This window comes from Notechis scutatus, chromosome 1, assembly GCF_049901735.1.
Source record: "Notechis scutatus isolate UNSWTSFEM ecotype Mainland chromosome 1, rNotScu1.2, whole genome shotgun sequence".
Lineage (NCBI taxonomy): Eukaryota > Metazoa > Chordata > Lepidosauria > Squamata > Elapidae > Notechis > Notechis scutatus.
The window spans coordinates 28732455-28755791 of NC_142009.1; the positions used below are offsets into that span (position 1 = coordinate 28732455).

The 23337-nt window shown below is 36.1% G+C and overlaps 1 protein-coding gene across 2 annotated transcripts in view; it reads left to right on the plus strand.

The window, feature by feature from the left end:
- The first annotated feature begins 30 nt into the window (after positions 1 to 30).
- Positions 31 to 23337, plus strand: part of FZD3 (frizzled class receptor 3) — a 29300-nt gene continuing 5993 nt past the window's right edge. The window contains exons 1-6 of one of the 2 annotated variants that reach the window (XM_026671477.2): positions 31 to 314; positions 8514 to 8987; positions 14127 to 14323; positions 15631 to 16648; positions 20788 to 20936; positions 21939 to 22172. In XM_026671477.2, the coding sequence (XP_026527262.1) occupies positions 8799 to 8987; positions 14127 to 14323; positions 15631 to 16648; positions 20788 to 20936; positions 21939 to 22172 (1787 nt within the window). In that variant the 5' untranslated portion in view covers positions 31 to 314; positions 8514 to 8798. The remainder of the gene's footprint in view (positions 315 to 8513; positions 8988 to 14126; positions 14324 to 15630; positions 16649 to 20787; positions 20937 to 21938; positions 22173 to 23337) is intronic. The other variant, XR_015748545.1, reaches the window with a different exon arrangement.

Sequence of the window (23337 nt, forward strand, 5' to 3'; positions counted from 1 at the left end):
GCAGCCTGCGAGTTGATTCTCTTCGCCATAGAAACCGTTGCCTAGTTGCAGAGGCCCATCCGAAGCGCAGTGTCCTCCCCCCCCTTCTTTTGTTCTACCTAGTAACCAAGCAAGAGTGGTGGCAGGGATCGGGATTTAATTGGCTACCCTCCCCGCATTCAAGACTCGTGAGGGGGCGGGGCAGAGTGTGAGGAGAAAAGGCGCGGCGGCGGCGGCGGCCGTTGAGGAAGTTGTTCGCCGGCATATTGTACTCTACTCGGTGGACTTGGAGTGGCGGAGGCACCTGAAGGAGGAGGAAAAGGTGCTGGAGGCAGGTACAGTAAACGGTGGCGGAGAAAAGGGACGGGGGTCTTTCATCCTCTTCCTCGTTCCTCAGCCGGTAGAAAAGGAGGAATCCTTAATGTTCTCCCAAAAAGAGGCGTGAACGTTCCGCTTTCTTCTTCTTTTGTGTGGAGACCGATTTCTCTCGCCCCCTAGTAGCTGCCCCTCCCTCCCAAGCCGTTTCTGTTGGTCTACGGTGCCGAACATCCTCCGTCTCGGCAACCAAGGGCGGGTTGCCTTCTCTTGCTCGCTCCTTAGGACAATAAAAACGCGATCTCAGCCTCTCCTTGCGCGGCCGAGGAGGTTGGAGTTAAAAGAGCTGCAGGTATCTCCCTCTTTCTCTGCCCCTTCTCTGTCTCTGTCTCTCCCATATTCTCTCATATCTTCAGGTCAAAGTGGGCTTGGCACTGAAAGACGAGACAAATGGAGTACATGCCTGATTATGCTCTATCTTTGCAGACGGGAGGATTATTGGAGACTTTCAGTCTTTGTTTTCCCCAGTCATTTTTGCCCCCCCCCCCCATATGAGGGAGCAGTTACATACATCATGAAATAATCGTTATTGCTTATGTGACCAATAATTTTCTTAAAGCTTTTTACATCTGACTGAACCTAGGCCACCAAAGTAGCTGTCCAAAAAAAAACAAAAAAAAAAACAAAACACCAAATGTGTGAAATAAGATTTTTAAAGTGATATTTAATTAAAGGTCAAATATTTTAACTGAGCTTGCCTGTACAGAGAACCTCATTCTGGGTGTGTGTGAGGGGGAAGCAATTAAAGAAAACACAATTCTTTTTGATTTACTATCTTGCCTCGCATATATAAGGAAGAATGTGCAGAATTATTTTCACCAAGGATGTGTTTTGCAGCAGCTAGAAGTAATCCTGGGTCAGAGTTGATTTAGAATAACCTTTTCAGGTGGAAAATAACTTTCCATTGAGAAATTGATATTCCAAATTATCAGTAGTGCACAAAGAAAAACAATGAGTTGCACGAACAAATGCAAAAATCCCTTTGCTTTTACTCTTTCGCTAGAAGAAAGACAGGTGGGGAATACCTGAAGAAACCTTTTCTGTGGATTGCCTTTCAGTCTTACTGGTGCTGGAAAAGAAATTGTAGAGAGGATCCTCTGATCCCACAAAACAATTTTCCTATTCTTATGATATCTTAACACTGCAGAGATGCTTCCTTCATTGTCCCCATCATAATTCTAGCAGCAAATATATTTTACATAATCACTTTTGTACTGCTTTAATTTCTCCCCAGTAATGATAGAAGCAAGTGTGTGCTTCATAGGAAAACTAAAATATTAAATATGCAAAGAAAATGAGATAGATTAGTGTTTTCATGCAGAAGGAGAAAATTACGAGTTAAATTTTACCGACTGCCCTACAAGGCATTGATTGAGTACTAAGGAACATGTATGGGAAAGTTTTCCATTTCAGTACATAATAGCAGAGAGTGAATTCCTTTTTTTAGTTTATGAAATAATCCTTTGGAAGATATTGTAGGAGAACTCTCTAAGCAAAGATTATTTAATGTGAATTATTATTTTTATTCCAATGATGCAATAAAAGGTTCCCAAATCACTACTTTGTAAACTTTTGGCAGTTGTGGACACTTAAATAAATATTTGGAAATAGATTCCTAATTAAACAAACACCTTCTCTATTTTCATCTGCAAAATGAAGACCAATATTTTGATTAATAATATATATGATTATAGTTACATTTGTGTATGCTTCCCTGTCCTCCCTGTTTAAAAGCTATTTTAAGCTAAATTTTCAACCAAAAAAAATCCCCAAATTAAGTTTGCCTTTTCACTTTTAGATTATTTTGTATATAATATTAGCCATAATATTAATTTTTAGCACAAACATAATGGAATGATCTTCTGTAGAAATCTCTTGAGTACTAAGATGGTAGGGATAAGTTGATCTTTACTCTATGTCCTTTATTAAGATAATCATCTATGTATTTCTATTCATATTTTTTTATTATGTGAGATCACAGTTGCAGTCAGCATCCACTTACAGACTCACAGTCAGTAACTCGAGATCTATTTGCTGTTGTCAGTTTTGTGAATTCTGCTGTTTGTATTGCTACTTTTATCACCTGTAAGCTTCAGTAAACCTTTTTTCAGCCACTGATTCATTTTCATGAACATGCTGAACTTGCAAAGAATCTAGGAGGTAGGTACTGAGATGGTTAGCAGACATTGGTTTAGGCTCTTGACTAGCACTGAGGATGGTGGAAAGCTGTAGTTAACAATCTGGTAGACTTCTGCAAACCACTGATTATTTGACAGGACCACGATATGGGAACCATTTAACTATTTTTTTAGTGCTTTAAGAGATTATGCTTTATTTTGTGCTTCTGCTTTCTTTTAGAAACAAGATAGTAGCCATAAGAATAGAACAAACCTGAATAAACAGAGTTGGAAGGGTCTTCTAGTTCAATCCCCTGGTCAAGCAAGGAATCCTATACTGTTTCAGACAAACGGCTACCCAATCTCTTCTTAAAAACCTCCAATGATGGAGCACTCACAACTTCTGGAGGCAAACTGTTCCCCTGATTAACTCTTTTCAACCTGGGAAAATTTCTCCTTAGTTCTAAATTTCTCCTTGATAAGTTTTCATCCATTGTTGTCCTGCCTTCAGGTGCTTTGGAGAATAGGTTGACACTCTTTTTTGTAACTCTTACATATTGAAAGACTGTTATCATGTCAGCCCTAGTTCTTCTTTTAACTAGACTAGACATGCCCAGTTCCTGCAACTGTTCTTCATGTGTATTATCTCCAGTCCCTGAATCATCTTTGTTGCTCTTCTCTGCACTCTTTTTAGAGTTTGAATATCTTTTTGGTAATATGGTGATCAAAATTGGACTCAATATTCCATGTATGGTCTTACCAAAGCTTTTTAAAGCAGTACTAACACTTCATATGATCCTGATTCTATCCCTCTTGTTGATACAGCCTAGGATAGATTAGTTTGACAATTAAGGAATATGATTTCTCTTTCCTGCTTGTCACTGAATTGTTTTTTCACACTTAAATTGCCACTAAAATAATTTTTAAAGTGGCCATACATAACAAAAGCAGCTTTGTTACAGAAAAATGAATATAAATAATAGCAAATTACAGAAATTTAATTCTAACATTTGTGGCCTAAATACCTTATATTAAATATGTTTAGAAAATAAAGAAGTTTTAACAGCAGATTAAAATTTGCATCTGCCTCTTTTATTTACTGAGATTAAGACTCAGCATACTGTTATACGGTTGATATAGATTTGTTTGAGTGTGCCAACTGCCATCTTTTTAAGCTAGATCTGTTTTCTAGGCAGAAACTATTTCCTTTGGAGTAAAGAACCTTCATAAGTAAAACTGAGTTTTTAATGGAATGGTAAAAGTAAATGCAACTAGAAAGTGAAGACTAAAGTTACCTTCCTCTTTTGTTAACTATGATTTCTTGGATGTTTCTGTGATTGGTAGAAGGCAGATTGGTACATTATCTTGAATACATTCACAAAAAATAATGCAACAGTTTTTACCTATATATAAAACTTTATATTATGCTTGTTATTAATGGCTAGTGGCCATAATGGTAAATATTACCTGCTATTCCAGATTCATTTTGCTCTTAAATACCACTTTCTGTGAAGAAATGTTGGAAGTAAGAACATTCTTGGCTTCTCTGAGTCATAAAATAGTAGATTAAATAATCCCTTTTTGCATCATATGTGAATTATTATATTACCATATCAGGCTGACTATAGGAAATGAGGTTCTAATCATAGATTCCATTCCTTATCTGCAGTCTGAAAAATGCTAAAACCATTATGAGAGGATATTTGTCATTCTTAAATTTTTATAACTGTATTAGTAAAAACGTGTTGTTCTTTACAGATAATTCCTTTATGTAACAGAGTCTCTGTTTAAAGAGAAGTCCAATACAAGTCAGCTTAGATATAAGGATTCCTAAAAAAAAGGAAAGACTATCTAACCTTGCCAATAAGTATTTAATAACAGAACAACATTCTAAACTGGCGTAATAATCCTTCACCATACATACCTTTACTAATACTAATTTTCTGTTTAAACAATACTAAGTATGTTTGAACATGAATCTCACCTGAACTTAATCATTGGTTTTTATTGCTATAGTTAAAGCATTATAGTTTTTTAAATATTCATTTTTATCTGATTAGGTATGAAAGTTATAAAATAAGAAAATTAGAAATTAATATAGAGGTTCTATGTCCTGAACCTTCTACTAATAAATTATTTTTTGGATGATCATTAATTTTAATTATCTGCAAGGCCCAATGTATTTCTCTGAAAAAAAGATGTCTTAGTTTACTACCAAAATATATTAAAGAGAGAAGATTCTCTTATTTCAGTGAATCTGAAATAAACTTCTTGCTTTAATGATAAATTATTACCAGTAGTGGAAAACATCCATCTATCTATCTATCTATCTATCTATCTATCTATCTATCTATCTATCTATCTATCTATCTATCAGATTGAGGTACTGCACATCCTACTCTCAAATCCTAGTTTTTCTGCCAGGTATAGTAAATAACTATATTTTTGCCATATCATTTTATAAACTCTTATTTGCTTTATCTTAAACGGAAAAAAAAACTATTAACTATGATAAACAAAATTACCATAGCACATCATCCTATATCCAAAGTTATGTAAGAAAAATGCAGATATAAGAACTAACGTTTAATCTGGCATCTGGTTTCTTGTAAGTGACTTACTAAATAGTTTTTGAAAATGCAGTGAGGCTCAAAAAGAAAAGTATCCTTTGCTTCTTAAGCAGTTTTTCATTTAAAATCTCACATATCCAATAGTGCAGAATTTGCAGAAAGTATTCTCTCTGTGTGTATTAGGATTCCTATAATAAAGCTGAATTATGAGGAATTCAGGACAGGTAAGTATTGTATCACATATTAAATTATGGTATTTAATGCCATATGATAAAGATAGTTTCATAAAAACAAATAATACATTCTTATCATTTAATTATGTTTCATGTTTCTCCTGTCTTCAAAATTCTATGTTTAGTACTTTCATTGTGTTTCTTCCACTTTTAGATTTGCTTTCGAAGGAGGAAATTGTTACTATGTGTGGATAATCCACAGATTAATCTACAGACAAGGAAACATGAAACATAACTAAATCAGGGTGAGATGCTACAGGTTCTGCGTGGTTCTAAAGAACCGATAGTTCTGAAAAGCAGCAGACACCGAACCAGTTCTGTGTTTGCTGCTGTTTGGCCCACCCACCCGCCCAGGTTCTTACCTGTCCTTTATTTCCTGCTTTTTCAACCTCAGCTGCTTTGTGCGGCACTGCTGAGGTTGAAAAAGCAGGAAAAAAGAGGCTTTTCAAATGCTGCGCACCCACGCACAGCGCTTTTTAGCTGTCCGGGAGGCACAGCTTAAAGTTTTTTTACACACGCAAAACATAGTCACCGAACCGGTAGTAACACCGGTTGAATCCCACCCCTGGACTAAATGATGAGAATATGGTGTTTGATTATATAAAGGTATCTTGGTCGTGTTTTGTAGAATTCATGCTGATTTGTTCTAACCTACAAATTTTGCTGGGATTGAATTATTCAATTGGCATATTGTTTGATCTTCTCTGCAGTAGGCTCTGTTTCAGTTATTCTATAGCCTCTGCAATTTCTTTACTCTCCAGGTTGTATTTCATACAAACAGTAGTTTTGCTTTTCTTATTACAGATAGTCCTTGAGTTATGACCATAATGGAGTCTGCCCACCACTGTCATAACTTCTGATGGTCATAAAGTGGGTCAGTCATATGACCAATCCAATTTTATGACCTTTTTTCTGTGGTCCTTAAGCAAATCATTGCATTTGTTAAGCAATGTTGTAGTTGTTAGGTGAATGCTGCTGTAGTTAAGCAAACCAATGGTTTGTTATGGATGCGGTTTGCCAAAAGCAGAAGTAAATGTTGGTTTTTTGGCTAACTCATAATAAAACTTGGTTACATGACCATGGAATGCTGCAAAGGGCTGTAAATGGTGTTCAGTTGAGGAGCACCCTAAGTTACAGTCATGTGACTATGGAGGGGAACGACCAGTGTTGGGATTCACAGTTTTTTACTACCGGTTCTGAGGGCATGGCTTGGTGGGCATGACAGGGAAAGGATACTGTAAAATCTCCAGTCAGAGATGGTATTTGCCGGGTAAGTGATAATTATAAGTCAAGGACTAGCTGTTTTCTACTTTCCTTGTCTTAAATTTTTCAAATTGCTCAAAGCTATGCACATTTTCTTTATCCAGATTTAAGTGCATTTTCCATTTAGCTTTTCTTTTCTTAATTATTGCTTCATATTTAAGTCTCCATTCTTCTCTGTTTACATTAGATATACTAGCATATATCAGCTGGTTCATTTGGGTCACAATTTAAACAGCTTCATTAATATTTTTATTGTTTCAGCCAAAGTCTTCAAAGTTAAATTGATTCAATTTTGCCAAAAATATTCTTTTGGCTTCTTTCATTTGGTCTTTGAATTCTCAACTATGTCTTGATTAGCTGATAGTATTTGCACTTCTTTAGCACTTTAGCAGTTTTTTCTCCTTGTTCTTCATTGAAATCAATAATCTCTTTACTTTCTACTGTATGTCGCTCACTCTGCAAATTGGTATTATTCATAGTTCTGAATAAATTGAATTCATTTTTCAATTGCTTCCAGTTCAGTATTGATAAAGAATTTGTGTTTCAGAATTACACATTTTTGGTCCATAAACTATTATTAATTACTAAATGAAAATGTATTTTTTTTCCAAAACTGGTACATTCACTTTTGAATTCTACATTTTAATTGTTCCAATTGGTAGAAACATTCCATAATTGACTAGTTTTATTCCTTTGACCAAATTCTTTGTTTTTGATTGCCTTTCAGTAGTCTGTTAGCTTCACATTTAGTTGCCTAGCATGGGGAATTGAACCTTATATCTCACTTGTCAATGAATACCTAGGAGCCACAGCATCCAATGTGACTTTTGCTAATCTGGACAACAGTTGATCCAGCATGAAATTCATATTATGTATTCTCACAGCATTGAATGGGGAATTTTGGGACAGATTTAGTCTGGTTCTTCAGCTGATATGGTTGCACCTGTTCAGCATAGTCCTTGACATCACTAAAGCACCAAGCCCTTCCACTGTAATGAAGTACTATTCCTTTGGAGGGGATTTTATTTATTATTGGTCTCATAGTCAACCCAATGTTTAGACTGGATTTGGTATTTTTATTGAGTGCTTCCCAAAGACCTTGAATAGACAAATGTTTGATAGTGTTAGAGATATTGTACTGTTGCAAGTAATGCATCTTTCATATATTTGGCATACATCTAATAAGCAATGAAGTATTTTATTTATTACATTTCTATCTCCTATTTATTTAGAAGTTTATGGTAGCATACACAGGAACCTCTATTTATTTATTTGTATCCTACCTTCATTATTTTTACAAATAACTCAATGTGGCAAACATATTGATCACATCCTATTTTCCCCACAAAAACAACACTGAGGTGGGTTGGGTTGAAAGAGAGAGACAAATCCAAGGTCATTCATCTGGCTTTCATGGCTAAGGCAGAAGTTGAAATCTCTTACTTCTAACCTAGTACCTTAACCAGTTAGACATGCAACTAGCTCTTCTCCACGCTGCTACGAGAGTCCAGGAATGGGTAAGACTCCTCCCTCTGACATCATTGAGCTGAGTCTGCCAAAGTATAAAAGCCAGCCCCTGCTGCTGGGCCCCCAGCTTTTTGACTCAGCTCCTTGAGCGTCAAGAGCAGTCACATGGTCCAATCAAGGTGACATCTGGTTGCCAGGTAACATCTCTCCTCTCTCTCTGGGCAGATGTGAGAATGTCCTTGGTTCTCAAGACAAAGTATTTTGTTTTGGCTACAAAACCCCAGCTATCTCTATTCCCCTCTCGCTATCCATCAGCTCCAATGTGGCAACACTGAAGTGGCAAAATGGCTTCAGTCAGGTCAGCTTCAGGGTTGACATAGATTAAGCTACAAAAGAATGCGCCAAAGCCATTCTGTGTGCTCCATGGTCAGAACTTGAGCCTATGTCTTTTTAATCTATGTACAGTATTACTTTGAATTTTAATAAGGTATTTATGTTCTTATTCTTAGATTATTTGATAGAAGAAAAAAGGCTGTCAACATGGAGTCTGTTTGGGAATGCGGTTAGTCAATAAGTTATGATGATACAGTACAACTTGTATGGTGGTATAGAAGAAGAAAAACAAGACAAAGTATTTTATTAGTGTTTTGGAAATAAAAGTATTCTACTGGACTATGCTAAAATCTATTAGTGTGAAGAGTTATTCAGTCTCTGAAGAACTTTAAGATAAAAAGTTGAAATATCCAGCAATGCCTGATAAATAATTTGGAGACCCTCATGACTGTTGCAGAAGAATGGCTGTAATTTGGATGATCCATTATCTTTGGCTTTTGGCAGTTCTAGCAAGATGCAGTGGTGGCCACAGCCTATTCTCTTGTGAACCCATAATCCTGAGGATGTGCCAAGATCTTCCGTACAATACCACATTTATGCCTAACCTTTTGAATCATTATGATCAACAAACAGCAGCTCTAGCAATGGAAGTAAGTATTTACATTCAAAATATAAATCAAGATCTTCACAGTTGTTCAGAATTATTAACATAGAACAATTAAATGTATTTACTACTTTTTTGCTATTTGGGGGTATTTGCAAAGAATGAAACCTTCATGAAGGATCATCACATAAGATTATAGGTTCTCTGGATCCAGAGGTTTTTATTATTATATTAAATTGCTTTTTATATTATGAATTATGATAATTCTTTAAAATGAAAATATATAATGAGGGTAAAAGTGGCTGTCATGGATTAGTGCAATAACCGTGGATCTTGAACCAACTTTATTTACTTTCGGTAAACTGCTCATTCAACATTCTGAAAGAATATATTATCATCTACTCTTCTAAGATATGGATTTTTTTTTGAGCTTTGCAGTATAGAAACTTTGGGGGAAATGTGCCTGAAGAATATGTATTCTCCTTCCATGCTTAGTCTCTTATTTGTAAAACAAAATTTTTAATCCATCTTAAAAACGAAGTGCCATTATGAAATTGAGATTTTACAAGAGGAAAGTACTAGGATTTGGCACAATAGCATTGTCATTTCATATCAACCAGTCAGTATTGCCTGATGTTAAAATGGTACGGTACTATCCACACTCCCTTTAAAGAACTTTGTCAACCCCATATCAGTATCCCTTTAATTCTTTTGCATTTTCTCCTGGGCTTGTGTTTTCTGCAGGCTCAGAAAAAAGATGCAGCCCTGCTAAGGAGGTACTGATAGGTATGGAATGTATACCCTCATTTATTCTGAAGCAGCTTTTTTACTTTTTATTGAAGTATTGATCAAATGTATATTTTGAATCCAAAGCAATCTACATATATTATTCCAGTACAGATTGAAATTTGATTGCTTGTTATGTCTTGCAATTTAGATAGATTTTCCCCCCAAAGGTTCAGATTTATTTGAAACTTTTTAAATCAAATTCCTTAAGCTTTGACTGATAAACATTTACATATGTTGAAAGGGTTGCAGTTTATTTTCCATCTTGTCCATTTTTATAGCTTTGTGAACTTTAACTTTTAATGATTGTTTGAGGCTGTAAAAGGCATCTCATTGCTTTTTGAAAGATAAGATGCTTTGTGATTCCTTTATATAAAACATTAGGGCTGCATTTGTATTAATCCATTTGAGCTATCCAGTTTGTATAAACAGGCTAGGAGCTGTCCATTGGCAGTTAGTACTGTGAACTGTTAATTTACCCCCTCTCCAAAAAGTTACATCTAAACCAGGGTGGGCAATTAATTTTCTCAAGGGGCCACATGGAAAACTGAGACTGTGTGGAGGGCCACTGCTACCACACTGCCCCTCCGCCTGCCGCTGGCCTACTTCCTCCTGCCGCTGGGCCAGACAAGGATAGCTGGATGTGGCCTATGGACCATAAAATGCCCAACTCTGATTTAAGCATATTGCCTTTATTAGGAATGTGTGTTAATCTGTTATATAGTTGCTTTGCTTCTGTTGCTGCTTGAGTTTTGTGGTATTTTTATTGTTTCTGGAACAGTTGGTTCCCTCCTCAATCATTTCTCATGGTTTTTTATTGTCTTATGCTATTATCAGCTTCCTGAACTCGATGCCCTTGAGATACTTTGTTATTCCACCTTCCAGTTCCCTCAGCAGGCTGAATGGAAGATAGTAAATAAAATATGAAGATTTTATTTCAATAATATATATTTTGAAACAATTTTATATTTAAATGTTGGCTTTGTTTAGACTCAATGAGTTAAATGTCTTAGTATTAGAATGAATTCAAAATGTAAAAAAAAAAAGTCCCTGTGGATTGTATTTTGCTAGTTGTTGCCAATTCTAGAAGATGGTGTGTGTCAAGGCCATTGAGCCAGTGCAGTCTGAAGATATTTTCATGGTCAAGTGGCCAGCATGATGTCATGGAACACTGTTACCTTCCCACCAAAGTGGTACCTATTCATCTACTCGCATTTGCATGCTTTCAGACTGCTAGATTGGCAGGAGCTGAAGTGAGGAGGGAAGCTGACATCATCATGTGCTGCTCGGAGCTTGAACCTGGGCTGCCGGCTTTCCAGACGCCCAATTCAAAATGTAGGAGAACTGGATAAGAATATAATTCTTTTATTGAAAATCATGAGAAATGTGCGCTGCTATTTTAAGTAATCCACCAGAGTCCTCCACAAATACCCGCCAAAAGTACTATATTTTTTCAGTTCAAGCTCACTGCAAAAAATCATTTTGTGATTCTCAGAAATAATGCTGCTGAATTTCAACAGCAAACAATTAAGAAATGGAGAAATACTTTTCTATTGCTTTTCTTTTAAGTTTTACATATGCATCCAGAATGTCCCTAAATCCCAAAACTTTCCCTGTTACAATGGAAATGTGAAAATGTGGGAGTTTTAGTGGAGCGCTGTTAAATTATCTGGAACCACAGTGAAAATCTTTAATATTATGATAAAAGTCTCATTTACATTTTTCCTTATTTATTAATCTCTTTAAAGCCCCAACATATGAGTTATTGGAATGGCAGAAAAAAGTAGTTATCCAGACCTAAGTGTTAAATGTTGCCATAGATTTCAGGTGCAGCTTTGCTATTTCATAGCATGCAGACCTGTTCAATGAAGATGTAGGATTTTCAAATTATTATTCCAGCATAAGTCCCTGATAAATCAGAGTAAAATGATTTGTGTGTGTATTTGCCACAATTGCCTATTTCATGGTGCCTCTCCTGTATAACTCTGGGTATATTAGCAAGACCCTTTTTCTTTGATAACTGTTCCTATGGTTACCAGCCTTTTGTGGTGTGACAAAGGTTAGTGTTCTGATTCTCATGAGCCAAATTATACCCTTTGACTCTACCCTTTTCATACTTCAGACTAAGCTTGCCCTGTGGTAGGCTTGAAATCCTATGAATGTAGTGTTCCCATGGTAATATGTATGGAACACTGAAAGGAGGGGGCAGATTGTGAATAGAACATGCAAACCTTATTAATTTGAATGTAAATAAAGGAGGAAGATTTTATGGTTTTAAGGTTCAGTAATTGGTTAGTAGAAAAGAACTTTTTCCAGTTATAAACTTGTTTATGTTTTCTGTTTCTTGATTTGGATGAAATTAAATTGTTCATGTCATGATCAATAGTAAAATAAGTGTTAAACTGAGTTTATGTTTAGTTCCTCATTTTACAAAGAAGCTTCCAACTGAAGTTCAGAATATTCAAGTGCAGTTAAAAGGAGGGAGGAGAGAAATTTTGCTAGTCTAAACATAAGCGCTTACCATACATTCAAGAGGAATTATCTATAAGAAAATTGAATTTATATTTTGTACATTATATAATTGATTATGAGCTAAAGAAATGTGGGAGGTTGTATTTTCTGGACTCGATATTTTGACAATTACTCTCTTAGAGGAAGGGTAAAGGAAGTAGACTATCATGCTACTGGAATTCAGAATATGAATGTTCCCTCTAATCTTTTTAAAATAAATATAAACATAGGCAAGAATTCTATTAAAATGCAATTCATTTTTATTAAAAAAGCAGAAAAGGTACATAAACTCTATCTTGACACTGATTATAATGGAGCATACTAATTAAAAATTTAAAGAGGAAAAACTATTTGAATAAAGCTCCCTTTGCCCTCTTTTGCTGCTAGATGCCTTTATATATACACTTTCTTCACATGATTTTTAATTTCAAGCTAAAAAAATGTATTATTAAAACATTCCTTCTTTTTCTCTCCCTTATCTTCTAATATTTCATATTGTTGATCCTCTCCCAGCATTAAACTGCAAGCTTTTGTCGGCCTATATTGCTTCTGTAAGGATTCTGTACTGTAATAATTTCTGAAATTTTAGTTCATAATATATTGCTTTTGGCTTCAAGTTAAAATCTGGTCATTTAATTTAATCTTTTTTCTAAATCCTGCATTTAAAGTATTGAAGGAATAAGAGACTGATAAAATGACTTTCTGCATATAGGTAATTGCTTATTCAGAATTTGCATTACTCTAATAATATACGTTCACTGGGAATATTGGCTGTCATTGGGAGTGCTGACAACTTGTCTTCCAGTGCTTCTTATGTCTAGACATTGTATAATAATATTGGAATATGAAATTGAGATGCTGCCTCGTATCTAATTTGCACCTTTCCTCCAAATAATTCCAAATACCATACATGTTATTACATCCTCAAAAATTCTGAATCGACCAAACTAAGAGGGAATTATTTGTTCAAGCACCACCAAGTAGATTTTTTTTGCTAGTCATTTCAGTCAATATTCTACCCCATTATCAGTACAATATTTTTTGTCTATGTCTGCAGCCAATTATATATGTTTTTCAAGCAATATTCAACTATTATTGCCTTAATTTCCTTTTACTTTTCCCTATCTCTTTTCTCTGTTCTCTACGTAAAAATATGATAATGGGCTGAATACGCTATCTAAACATTTAATATATGACTGTTTTCTTAACCTGAACATGCATTCCGGTTTAATGCATATATTACATTGCCAAAGAAGGGTAGACTCCTTTGTATATTAAAATTATTTTATACCTAGAGTCCAATATTTAAATGTTCAATATTTTAGGTATAACATTTGAGGTAATTTTGACTGAATATACAGCACTGAATAGTTTGGGAGTATAAATCCAGTAGTGCCCAAAATGTAAGAAGTACACACACACACACACACACCAACAAGAAGAGGTTTATGTCTGAGTGTGTAGCATTTTCTTGTCTGGTTAGTATGCTTTATCAATATATCTCATGAAAGCCTATTATATTACTTATGTATTATGAAGCAGATCAACAGTAGGCATTATGGAATTGATTAAGTTATAAATAACTATTGTATAATTTATTGTATAATCGTTTGGGAGAGGGTGTTTCATGCTCTTGGCAGATGGGCATCGTTCAGTTTTATATCACAAGTTACATAGAGTTATATTAGTCAGAAATAGCACAGTAAAAAACAGCTAATGTTCTCAAACTTTTTTTAGAACTTTCCTGCTTTTTTTTGTCTGATATATATATATTATTTTACCTGTTTTCCCAAAACTGTAAGGATTCTGAAAAAACATAGTACACAATATAGAATTTGGCTGTTGAAATATTGGCCCAGAGCCACTTACTTTTACTTCTTTTTTATAGCCATTTCATCCTATGGTAAACCTTGATTGTTCCCGAGACTTTCGACCATTCCTATGTGCTCTCTATGCTCCCGTTTGCATGGAGTATGGTAGAGTTACCCTTCCATGTCGCAGAATTTGTCAACGAGCATACAGTGAATGTTCAAAGCTCATGGAGATGTTTGGTGTGTCTTGGCCAGAAGACATGGAATGCAACAGGTGAGTGAATTCTCAGGATTTGTATTTATTAAAATTAGTTAAAATTACTATTACATTAAAATCACCTGTATAATGTTTTTTCAAGCTGTATTTTCAGACAACATGTCATACACCTCTTGGGGATGAGACCAGTCCTGAGCTCCCTGCTCTTTTGTATAATCTATATTTTCATACTTGAAAAGTTTTACATTAGTTTTTAATCAATCATGGAGTTAGAAAAATGGCTTTGCCATGTTTTACAGCCCATCCTAAGCACAGTTTCTTTTAAAAACTTATCACAAGCTCTGGTGAATGCTTTTGGAGGACACTGCCAGCTTGCCTTTGTTAAAACTGAAAGCAGCTTCTACATAGGGGTACCACTTGCATAGAAGGTGTTTCTGGCTTTGTAAGTGACAGATAGAAGTCAACTTGAAACCAATTACACTGGCCTTTATTTCAATGAAAAGAAACAAGTAACTTCCACAGTACAAATCTCTGAGGGAAATCATACCTACAGGCTATTGCAGTCCAGTTGGTAGATTCCAGAATTAAAGTCTGAAAAAATATGGGGTAGAATATTTAGTAGAGTTGAAAGATGTTGAATAAGTACTAAGATAAAACTGAAAAAGGATGCAATAAATTCTGAATGAAAAATGGAGCAGAAGAATAGGAATACATCTGTGTTATTTATATGCTTAATCAGGAAAAGTATATCTTAGTTAGATATAAGTGGATAAGCAGTGATATATTAATATTTCAGATATTTTATATATTATGCTGACTTTTAATAACAATGTGTTGGCTAAAGGACCTTGTGATGCAGATTGTATAAGGCAAGGACTCCAGATTTGTTTTTGAAACGTTTGTGCTCTAAAATTGATTGAAGACAGTAAAAACTGCAATAGTCATGGCAAATTCCAAAGCCATACCTGGCCACAAAAATATACACACAAAGCAGTAGCCTTTTTCTTTTATTCATTAAATATTTTAAGATGGTTGGTTGGTTGTTTTTCTTGATTAGCTACAAAAATCTTTTAGATTATTTACCGAATAAAAGCAGTTGATTAAATATCATATTTAACATGAAATCAGGCAAATCTTCAGCAATGAGCCTCTGAAAAGCAGCTGGTACTCATAGTTGGATATATGAAATTTATTAAACTAAAATTTATATAAGAATTTGATTTCTATCCATAGAATCCTATAATTTAATTTAATTTTCTCTTAGACTATTCCTTCAAATCAATTCTTTTTTAAAGAACCAGAACAGGCAGAAATGCTTGCTTATATTTAAAATTATTACAAGTCCTTTGGTCTTGCTGTTCTAGGTTCCCAGACTGTGATGAGCCTTACCCTCGTCCCATTGACCTCAATGTAGTTGGGGAACCAACAGAAAAAGCAGCAGTGGAAGTGCAAAGAGACTATGGTTTTTGGTGCCCTCGAGAACTGAAAATAGACCCCGATCTGGGCTACACATTCCTGCGGGTACGGGACTGTTCCCCTCCTTGTCCAAATATGTACTTTAGACAAGAAGAACTTTCTTTCGCACGATACTTCATTGGTGTGATCTCCATTGTCTGCCTTTCTGCTACCTTGTTCACTTTCTTGACTTTCCTGATTGATGTTACAAGATTTCGCTATCCAGAAAGACCCATAATCTTCTATGCTGTTTGTTACATGATGGTGTCCCTCATTTTCTTCATTGGCTTTTTGCTAGAGGACCGGGTTGCCTGCAATGCCTCCGGCCCTGCCACTTACAAGGCTTCCACAGTGACACAGGGCTCTCACAATAAAGCATGCACCATGCTTTTCATGGTACTGTATTTCTTCACCATGGCTGGGAGCGTTTGGTGGGTGATTCTTACCATCACTTGGTTTTTGGCAGCTGTCCCAAAATGGGGTAGTGAAGCCATTGAAAAGAAAGCCCTCCTTTTCCATGCTAGTGCATGGGGCATCCCTGGAACCCTTACCATCATTCTCCTAGCTATGAATAAAATAGAAGGTGATAACATCAGTGGCGTATGTTTTGTTGGCCTTTATGATGTAGATGCCTTGAGATACTTTGTTCTTGCTCCTCTCTGCCTGTATGTGATGGTTGGAGTTTCTTTGCTACTTGCTGGCATCATTTCTTTAAATCGGGTTCGTATTGAAATTCCCTTAGAGAAGGAAAACCAGGACAAGTTGGTGAAATTTATGATTCGGATTGGCGTCTTCAGTGTACTGTATCTTGTGCCACTCTTGGTTGTCATTGGCTGCTATTTTTATGAGCAAGCTTACCGAAGTGTGTGGGAGACAACATGGATTCAAGAAAGGTGCAAGGAATATCACATACCTTGCCCTTATCAGGTAAGTGAGCCTATCTCTTAAATCATTACCTGATGGTCAATTCCTTTTATGTCAAGGCAGAAAGCATACTGTGTTTTCTATAACTTTGGTACCAATCTCCTGCAATATATTCATCAAGTAAAAACATACTACCTGGCATAATTAGATGGCTAGAAATATGACTCAGAAGAAAAACTGAAAACTGAAATTGAGAATGTGAACATGAATGTGAATTTTTAGGTGTGATCTTCAGAGAAGATAGAATCATTTGGTATTTTTAAAAAAATATTCTATTACTTTAAATTCCCTGAAATAAAAAGAACTTCAGTTAAGAAATGGGGACATTAAAACAATTTAAATACACTAGACACTAAGCATATCCATATAGAATTGCATACAGTATTTTTTGTAGGTTTACAATGTAAAGATACACATCTAAGCACTTGCCAAACATGAAAAATGATCAGAAGAATACACTGAACATGCCAAATGACTATTAGGTGGATGAGGGAATTACACACCAGTATGAAATGGAGAGGATGGTTTACTGAACAGAAGCAGCTTGTCTTTATTATAGTATCTTGAATAGAGCTCATTCAGAAGGAATGAATTACAACTACTTTGCTATTAAATGCCTTTTTCTTGTAAGCTGATAAACTGCTGTTATGAGATGGCGAATAAGATTCTGGAATAATAGTGCTTTCTTTTGTACGTATCTCACTAGGTCATATTTGAAAAAAAGGTCATGTGTGATAGATTTCCAATTTTGGCATTCCAGTCTCCAACCGTAAACAGAATATTTTACTTGCACGTTCTATCAATTTTACATTAATCTTGAGCATAAAACATGTCAACCTCCTCTTCTAGTTGGTATTCCAGTGTAATAAATTGAATATCATGATGCTGTAGTCTTTTGTAGTTGGAATTTGAGGAAAAAATGTGTCAAAAATAGTTTTGATACTATCCAAAGAAATTACATTCAAGCAATAGTAATCTATCTTTGAGGTTGCTACTAGTAGCAGTTGGAAACAACTGATTACAGATTAACAGAGTTGGAAGGGACCTTGTAGGTCATCTAGTAGGAGACCATACACCATTTCTGACAAATGACAGTCCAATCTCTTCTTGAAAGCCTCCAATGATGAAGCTCCCACAGCTTCTGAAAGCAAGCTGTTCCATTAGTTGATTGTTCTCACTGTCAAAAAAATTCTCCTTATTTCTAGGTTGAATCTCTTTGATCAATTCCATCTATTATTCCTTGTCTGGCCTTCAGGTGCCTTGGAAATACCTTGACCCTTTCCTCTCTGTGGCAGTCCCTCAAATATTGGGCTTAATACTTAAACTTAATGACACATTGTTTTGTTTGTTTGCTTGTTTGTCTATTTATTTAATATTCCTCCTTTATTTTTATAAGTAACTCAAGGCAGCTCCTATCACTAGATCTGTGGTGGTTCTTAGGCATATTCCTTTTAACTATGTGGAACAGCACATAGATAAATGACGACCCTGAGGTTTTTTTAAATTTATGACATTTATATAATCATCCATCTCACAATGAAGTGACAATAGACAGCTTTCAATAAAAACAATAACAATCAAAATGTTAAAAACTGCCATTAAAAGATGCCAATAATATTATTAACAATAAGATAATGGGGTGGGTCTCACCTTATGGGTGGGTGATGTTTTATAGAGTGGGTGCCATGGCAAAAAAAAGGCATGTCTCTTGGGTCCTGCCAGACGAAACTCTTTCACAGATGGGTTTCCATAGCATATCTGTTCTGTGGACCAGATGAAATGGGCAGATATAACGGAGAAAGTGGTCCCTCAAATAACTCAGCCCCATGCCATGATAGTCTTTAAAGGTCAAAAACAGCACCTTGAATTGAACCCAGAAGTAAACTGGCAACCAATGCCACTCAAAGAGCAAGGATGTAACACGCTGTTCTAAGGGGCAGACATAACTGCCTGTGCCGCTGCATTCTGCATCAGCTGAATCTTCTGAATGCATCCAACAGCAGCCCCATGTAGAGGAGATTTTAATAGTCCACTTGAGGGGTGACCAGGGCAGAGTGACTGTAAGCGGAGCCTACTGGTCTAGCAATAGGCACAATTGGCACACAACATGAAGTTTGCAAAAGCCCTTCTCATCCCAAATTGCATATTAGGCCTGTTTGGGACAGTGCTGGGAAGAAAGGTATCTACAGGACGGATAGGTGCTATATGGACTACAATGAAATAGTCTGCTTTCTGAGGAAGGAGGTAGCACATTCCAAGGAAAGAGATGAGACAATAGGCATACAAGCACAGAGCTTGGTAGGAGACAGAGGAAGAGAATTAGGGTAGCCACTCTCTAGAATCTGCCAGGGTATGTCAGTTGGGGTAAGAGTAGTGAAGGTTTAATATGGTGAGATTCTGTCTGTTGGGTATAAAGAAATAAAGAACTGAAATTTGATCGGATTGTTCTATGTCATTCTTGGACTGAGTGCAATCCTATAGAGTCCAAAGGTGGCATAATCCCTGAGCTGAAGAGTCCAAATACCCAGAGTCACTCAGTCTTGCCAGGGTTCAGCTGAAATCTGTTGTTCCTCAACCCCACAACCTCCAGGCATTGGGACAGAACATCAACAGCGCCTTTTAAGTCACCAGGGGCAGAAAGGGATATTGCATCCATGGTGATGGATGATCTCATCCATGGCTTCGTGTAAATTTTTGTCCTGCACTTTACTTTTTATATTGAGAATTAAGCTTCCTAGGCTACCCTGTTTCTCCAACAATACGGCCTCCCCCAATAGGAAGTCCCAGCATGTTTTATAGGCATGAAATGAAATTAAGCCCCTCCCCCAAATTAAGGCCTATATTAAAACATGTGAAATGGGAATGGTGGGGGGGGGGCTTGCCGTTAGGAAGTACTCTTGTTGCACACCCGGATATATATGGTGCTGCCTGTGTTGACCCCGATACAAAGTGCCCCACCAATGCCGAGATCAACATCCAAGCCGTCGCCGCCCACCCGCCCGAAGATGCAAAGGGGGGGGGGGATTAAGTCACCCCCAAAAAGACAACCTAGCCATTTTTTGGGGGCTCAAAAAAAAATAAGACCCGGCCTTATTATATGAGAAACACGGTAGCAGATTATTTTTCTCTTGATATGGAGCATCATAGTCTAAATTATGGTCTATTTGACTCCAAAGATATTTTTTTATATAGAGTTATTCTTCAGGCATAAATATTTAAAGAGTCTCAGATTATAGTTGTTCACTTTCTCTCACCATCTGGTCTGTTCTATTATGTCATTTAAATTATTGATGGGCTAAAGGAAGAATTGCAATTTGAAATTTGATAAATCAAAAATCCAACAAACAGCCCTAGCTTTTAATGGCTACACAGAATGTTTGTCTCTTACACACTATGCAATTGCAGAAATAAAGGTCAAACTATAGCACAGCATTTTTATATGAGTTTCTATCCCATCATGTCAATAAGGGTCAACAGTTACTTCACTGACTAACCATTTTTTTATACCCTTCTCTAATATCTTCAATACCACATTGTCATGGAACCATAAGTGATTCAGGCAACGTTGACAAAATTGAAAGTTTGAAAAAGTCTCCAGATCTCTACGTGCAGGCAGTCCAGTTCCCTTTATTTCAAGAAGAGGAATGATACCAAATATTGCTCAAGCACAAAAATAATTCATATAAATGAGAAGCTTGCAAATAAGGTATCCATGGAGACCTTTTTGTAGAACTATATAAACAACTCTCTTTCCCCACTAATTTAATGCCATTCTCAATCCAGCAATGATTGCTAAATTAATTGTACAAATTAAAAATGAAGGTTGGGAACACTATTTCAAGAAAGCAACCCTTTTTCTTATGTCTTTCATGCAGGGGTTCTAAGGATGATGATGTACATGGTGCTATTGTCAAGGATTTTCTTTGGGTAGTAACACATGAACCTATTACCCAATCACAACAGGGACATTTAAATTGATTTATCTATATTTGGATAAAAAGGACTTTCCAATAAGCAGTTTTGGATAATAATTTTTTTTTTGAGTACACTTGGGTCTGTAGTAATTATTTTTAAACAATTTAATACCTGGAATTGTATCTGCAGCCCTTTGCCTACTTGTTACACTTGCCTTTTTTTTACAGGTTACCCAGATGAGTCGACCGGACTTGATCCTCTTCCTTATGAAATATCTGATGGCCCTCATAGTAGGAATCCCATCAGTCTTTTGGGTTGGAAGTAAAAAGACTTGCTTTGAATGGGCCAGCTTTTTTCATGGGCGCAGGAAAAAAGAGTGAGTTGAAGTCTATATACTTGGAAGGTGGGGAAGGTTGAAATATATGAGAAGCCAAATCTGTTTTTCTAGTTGATATGTTAAACCAAAGTCCATAAAGGTCATACCTGCCTACTTCCACTACTTGTGCTTTCAGAATTAACAATGGATCCAGAAACACCTTCTAACTATAAACTTGATTTTAGGAGATATGCAACTCTACCCCATTAGTTGGATCCTTCTGTCCAGGAAATACATTTTCCATTGATTTTATTTCCTGAGTTTTCAGCTTGTTTCCCCTCCTCAGTTCCAAAATTATCCATTTTGGATTTGTAGGTAAAAAGAACAGGTCAGATTGCCATATATTGATGACATTGCATTCCAAAATTAAAAGTGACTTTCCTTGGCAATTTTATGAACTATAAATGTTAATAGCATGTGCAATAAAACTACGGTGGCACAGTATTGCAGTACTGAATGCAATATTGCAGGCTAACTCTGCCCACAATCTGGAATTTGATCCTAATGGGCTTGAAGTTGACTTAGTCTCCCATCCTTCCAAGGTTGGCAAAATGAGGAGCCAAATTGTTGGGGGCAATATGCTGGCTCTGTAATAATGTTATAAAGCAAACTAGTGTTTGCATTACTTTCCAGGACCAATTTGTCAAGTAGAATTAAAGGCCCCATAATACCATTCCTCCCCAAAGCTTATTATATTAGTTTAGATGGCAGCTAATCTACAGCAGCCACATGAAATGACCAAATTGTGCCCAAGCTTATGTATGTTTGATGGTTGCAATATTCTGGGAATGATACAATGCAACTGTTGTAATTGTAGTGGTAATTTTTAACCATATTTAACATGTCTGCCATGCATTGCCTTAATATTGAATGATACAGATATAACAGAAATATGTACTTCTGAATTCATGCAGTATAATCAGAGCTCATTGTTGCTTAGCCTTTTCTATATACTGCTGCTTCCATTTGTCTCTTGGTGTTAAACTGATTGATATTTACCAGGGTTGTTAATGAGAGCCGACAAGTACTTCAGGAACCTGACTTTGCTCAGTCTCTTTTGAGAGATCCAAATACACCCATAATTCGCAAATCCAGAGGGACTTCCACCCAAGGGACTTCTACTCATGCCTCCTCTACACAATTGGCTATGATGGATGACCAACGAAGCAAAGCAGGCAGTGTGCATAGCAAAGTTAGTAGCTACCATGGCAGCTTGCACAGGTCACGAGATGGCAGGTGAGAAATTAAAATATTATCCTTATATTATACATAAGCAGAGTATAAATTCTTAGCAAATCCAAGGCAGTATGAATTCAAAGGAAATGAGTCAATGTTCCTAATGTCAATGTTCCTAACAGTGATATGCAATTGTTCTTCATTCTATCTACTGTAAGCTAATTAGAAATAAAATTTAGCAAGTTGTTTTCTAGGGCTTATGCTGTCTTTCCCTAACCTAGTATATTCCTAATGTAATGTAAGTTTGTTGTGTATGTCTGAAACATATTTAGAGCACACCATTTGAGGAAGTCAGTATTTGGTTGAGCTTCTGTTACAAGAACTCCACATTTAGAGAAATTCAGTGCAAATTAGGAAGTCAAATGCTCTAATTCTTAGCAATTCCATTCATATTCAGTGATATATAACTACCGTAATTAATGAGAGAATCATGTCTAGAGCATTTTATAACCATTCCAGAGTTCAAGATAGAGATAGATAGATAGATAGATAGATAGATAGATAGATAGATAGATAGATAGATAGATAGATAGATAGATATCTCCTACCCAGTTAGTTATTAAATATGAACTAATTCCAGATTTAATAATACAGCAGTAGAATGTCTTCCAGCATACTTCATGCATAAAATTCTGGGATTTCAGATTGAAATCTACAGTTCTGAAAGGCAACCAGGTAGAGAAAAGGTGGAATGGACTGTTAATGAAATGGTTGTCAGTAATGCATTTTGAAAAAGCAATTTCTCAACCCAATCATATTGTGAACTATCATCCTGTCTTTAACCTCTTCCTTGGGCTGCAAAGGGCCTAGAGGAAATGGATATTTAGATCCTTTTTAGTTAGGCTCAGACCCAGGCAAATAATAGAGAACATTGATTACTCTCTGTTGGAACCTTAAAGGAGGCCCTCTTAGTTCTATTAGACTGATCATGGTATCTTATTGGACTGTCTTAAGGACTGAGGGTTGAAGATTAATTCTATTACAGTAGGTAGTTCCAGTCAGTATTTCAGGGGGAGGGTTGTTGACCTGATATGTGCTATAGCATGGTTTACTATTTGGCCCTTCTCTCCCTACTCTTCTTTTTAACATCTATAAGAAGTTGCTAGAAGAGGTCACCTGTTAGTTTCTCAATATACGGGTGATTCTCAACTTTACACTGTACCCC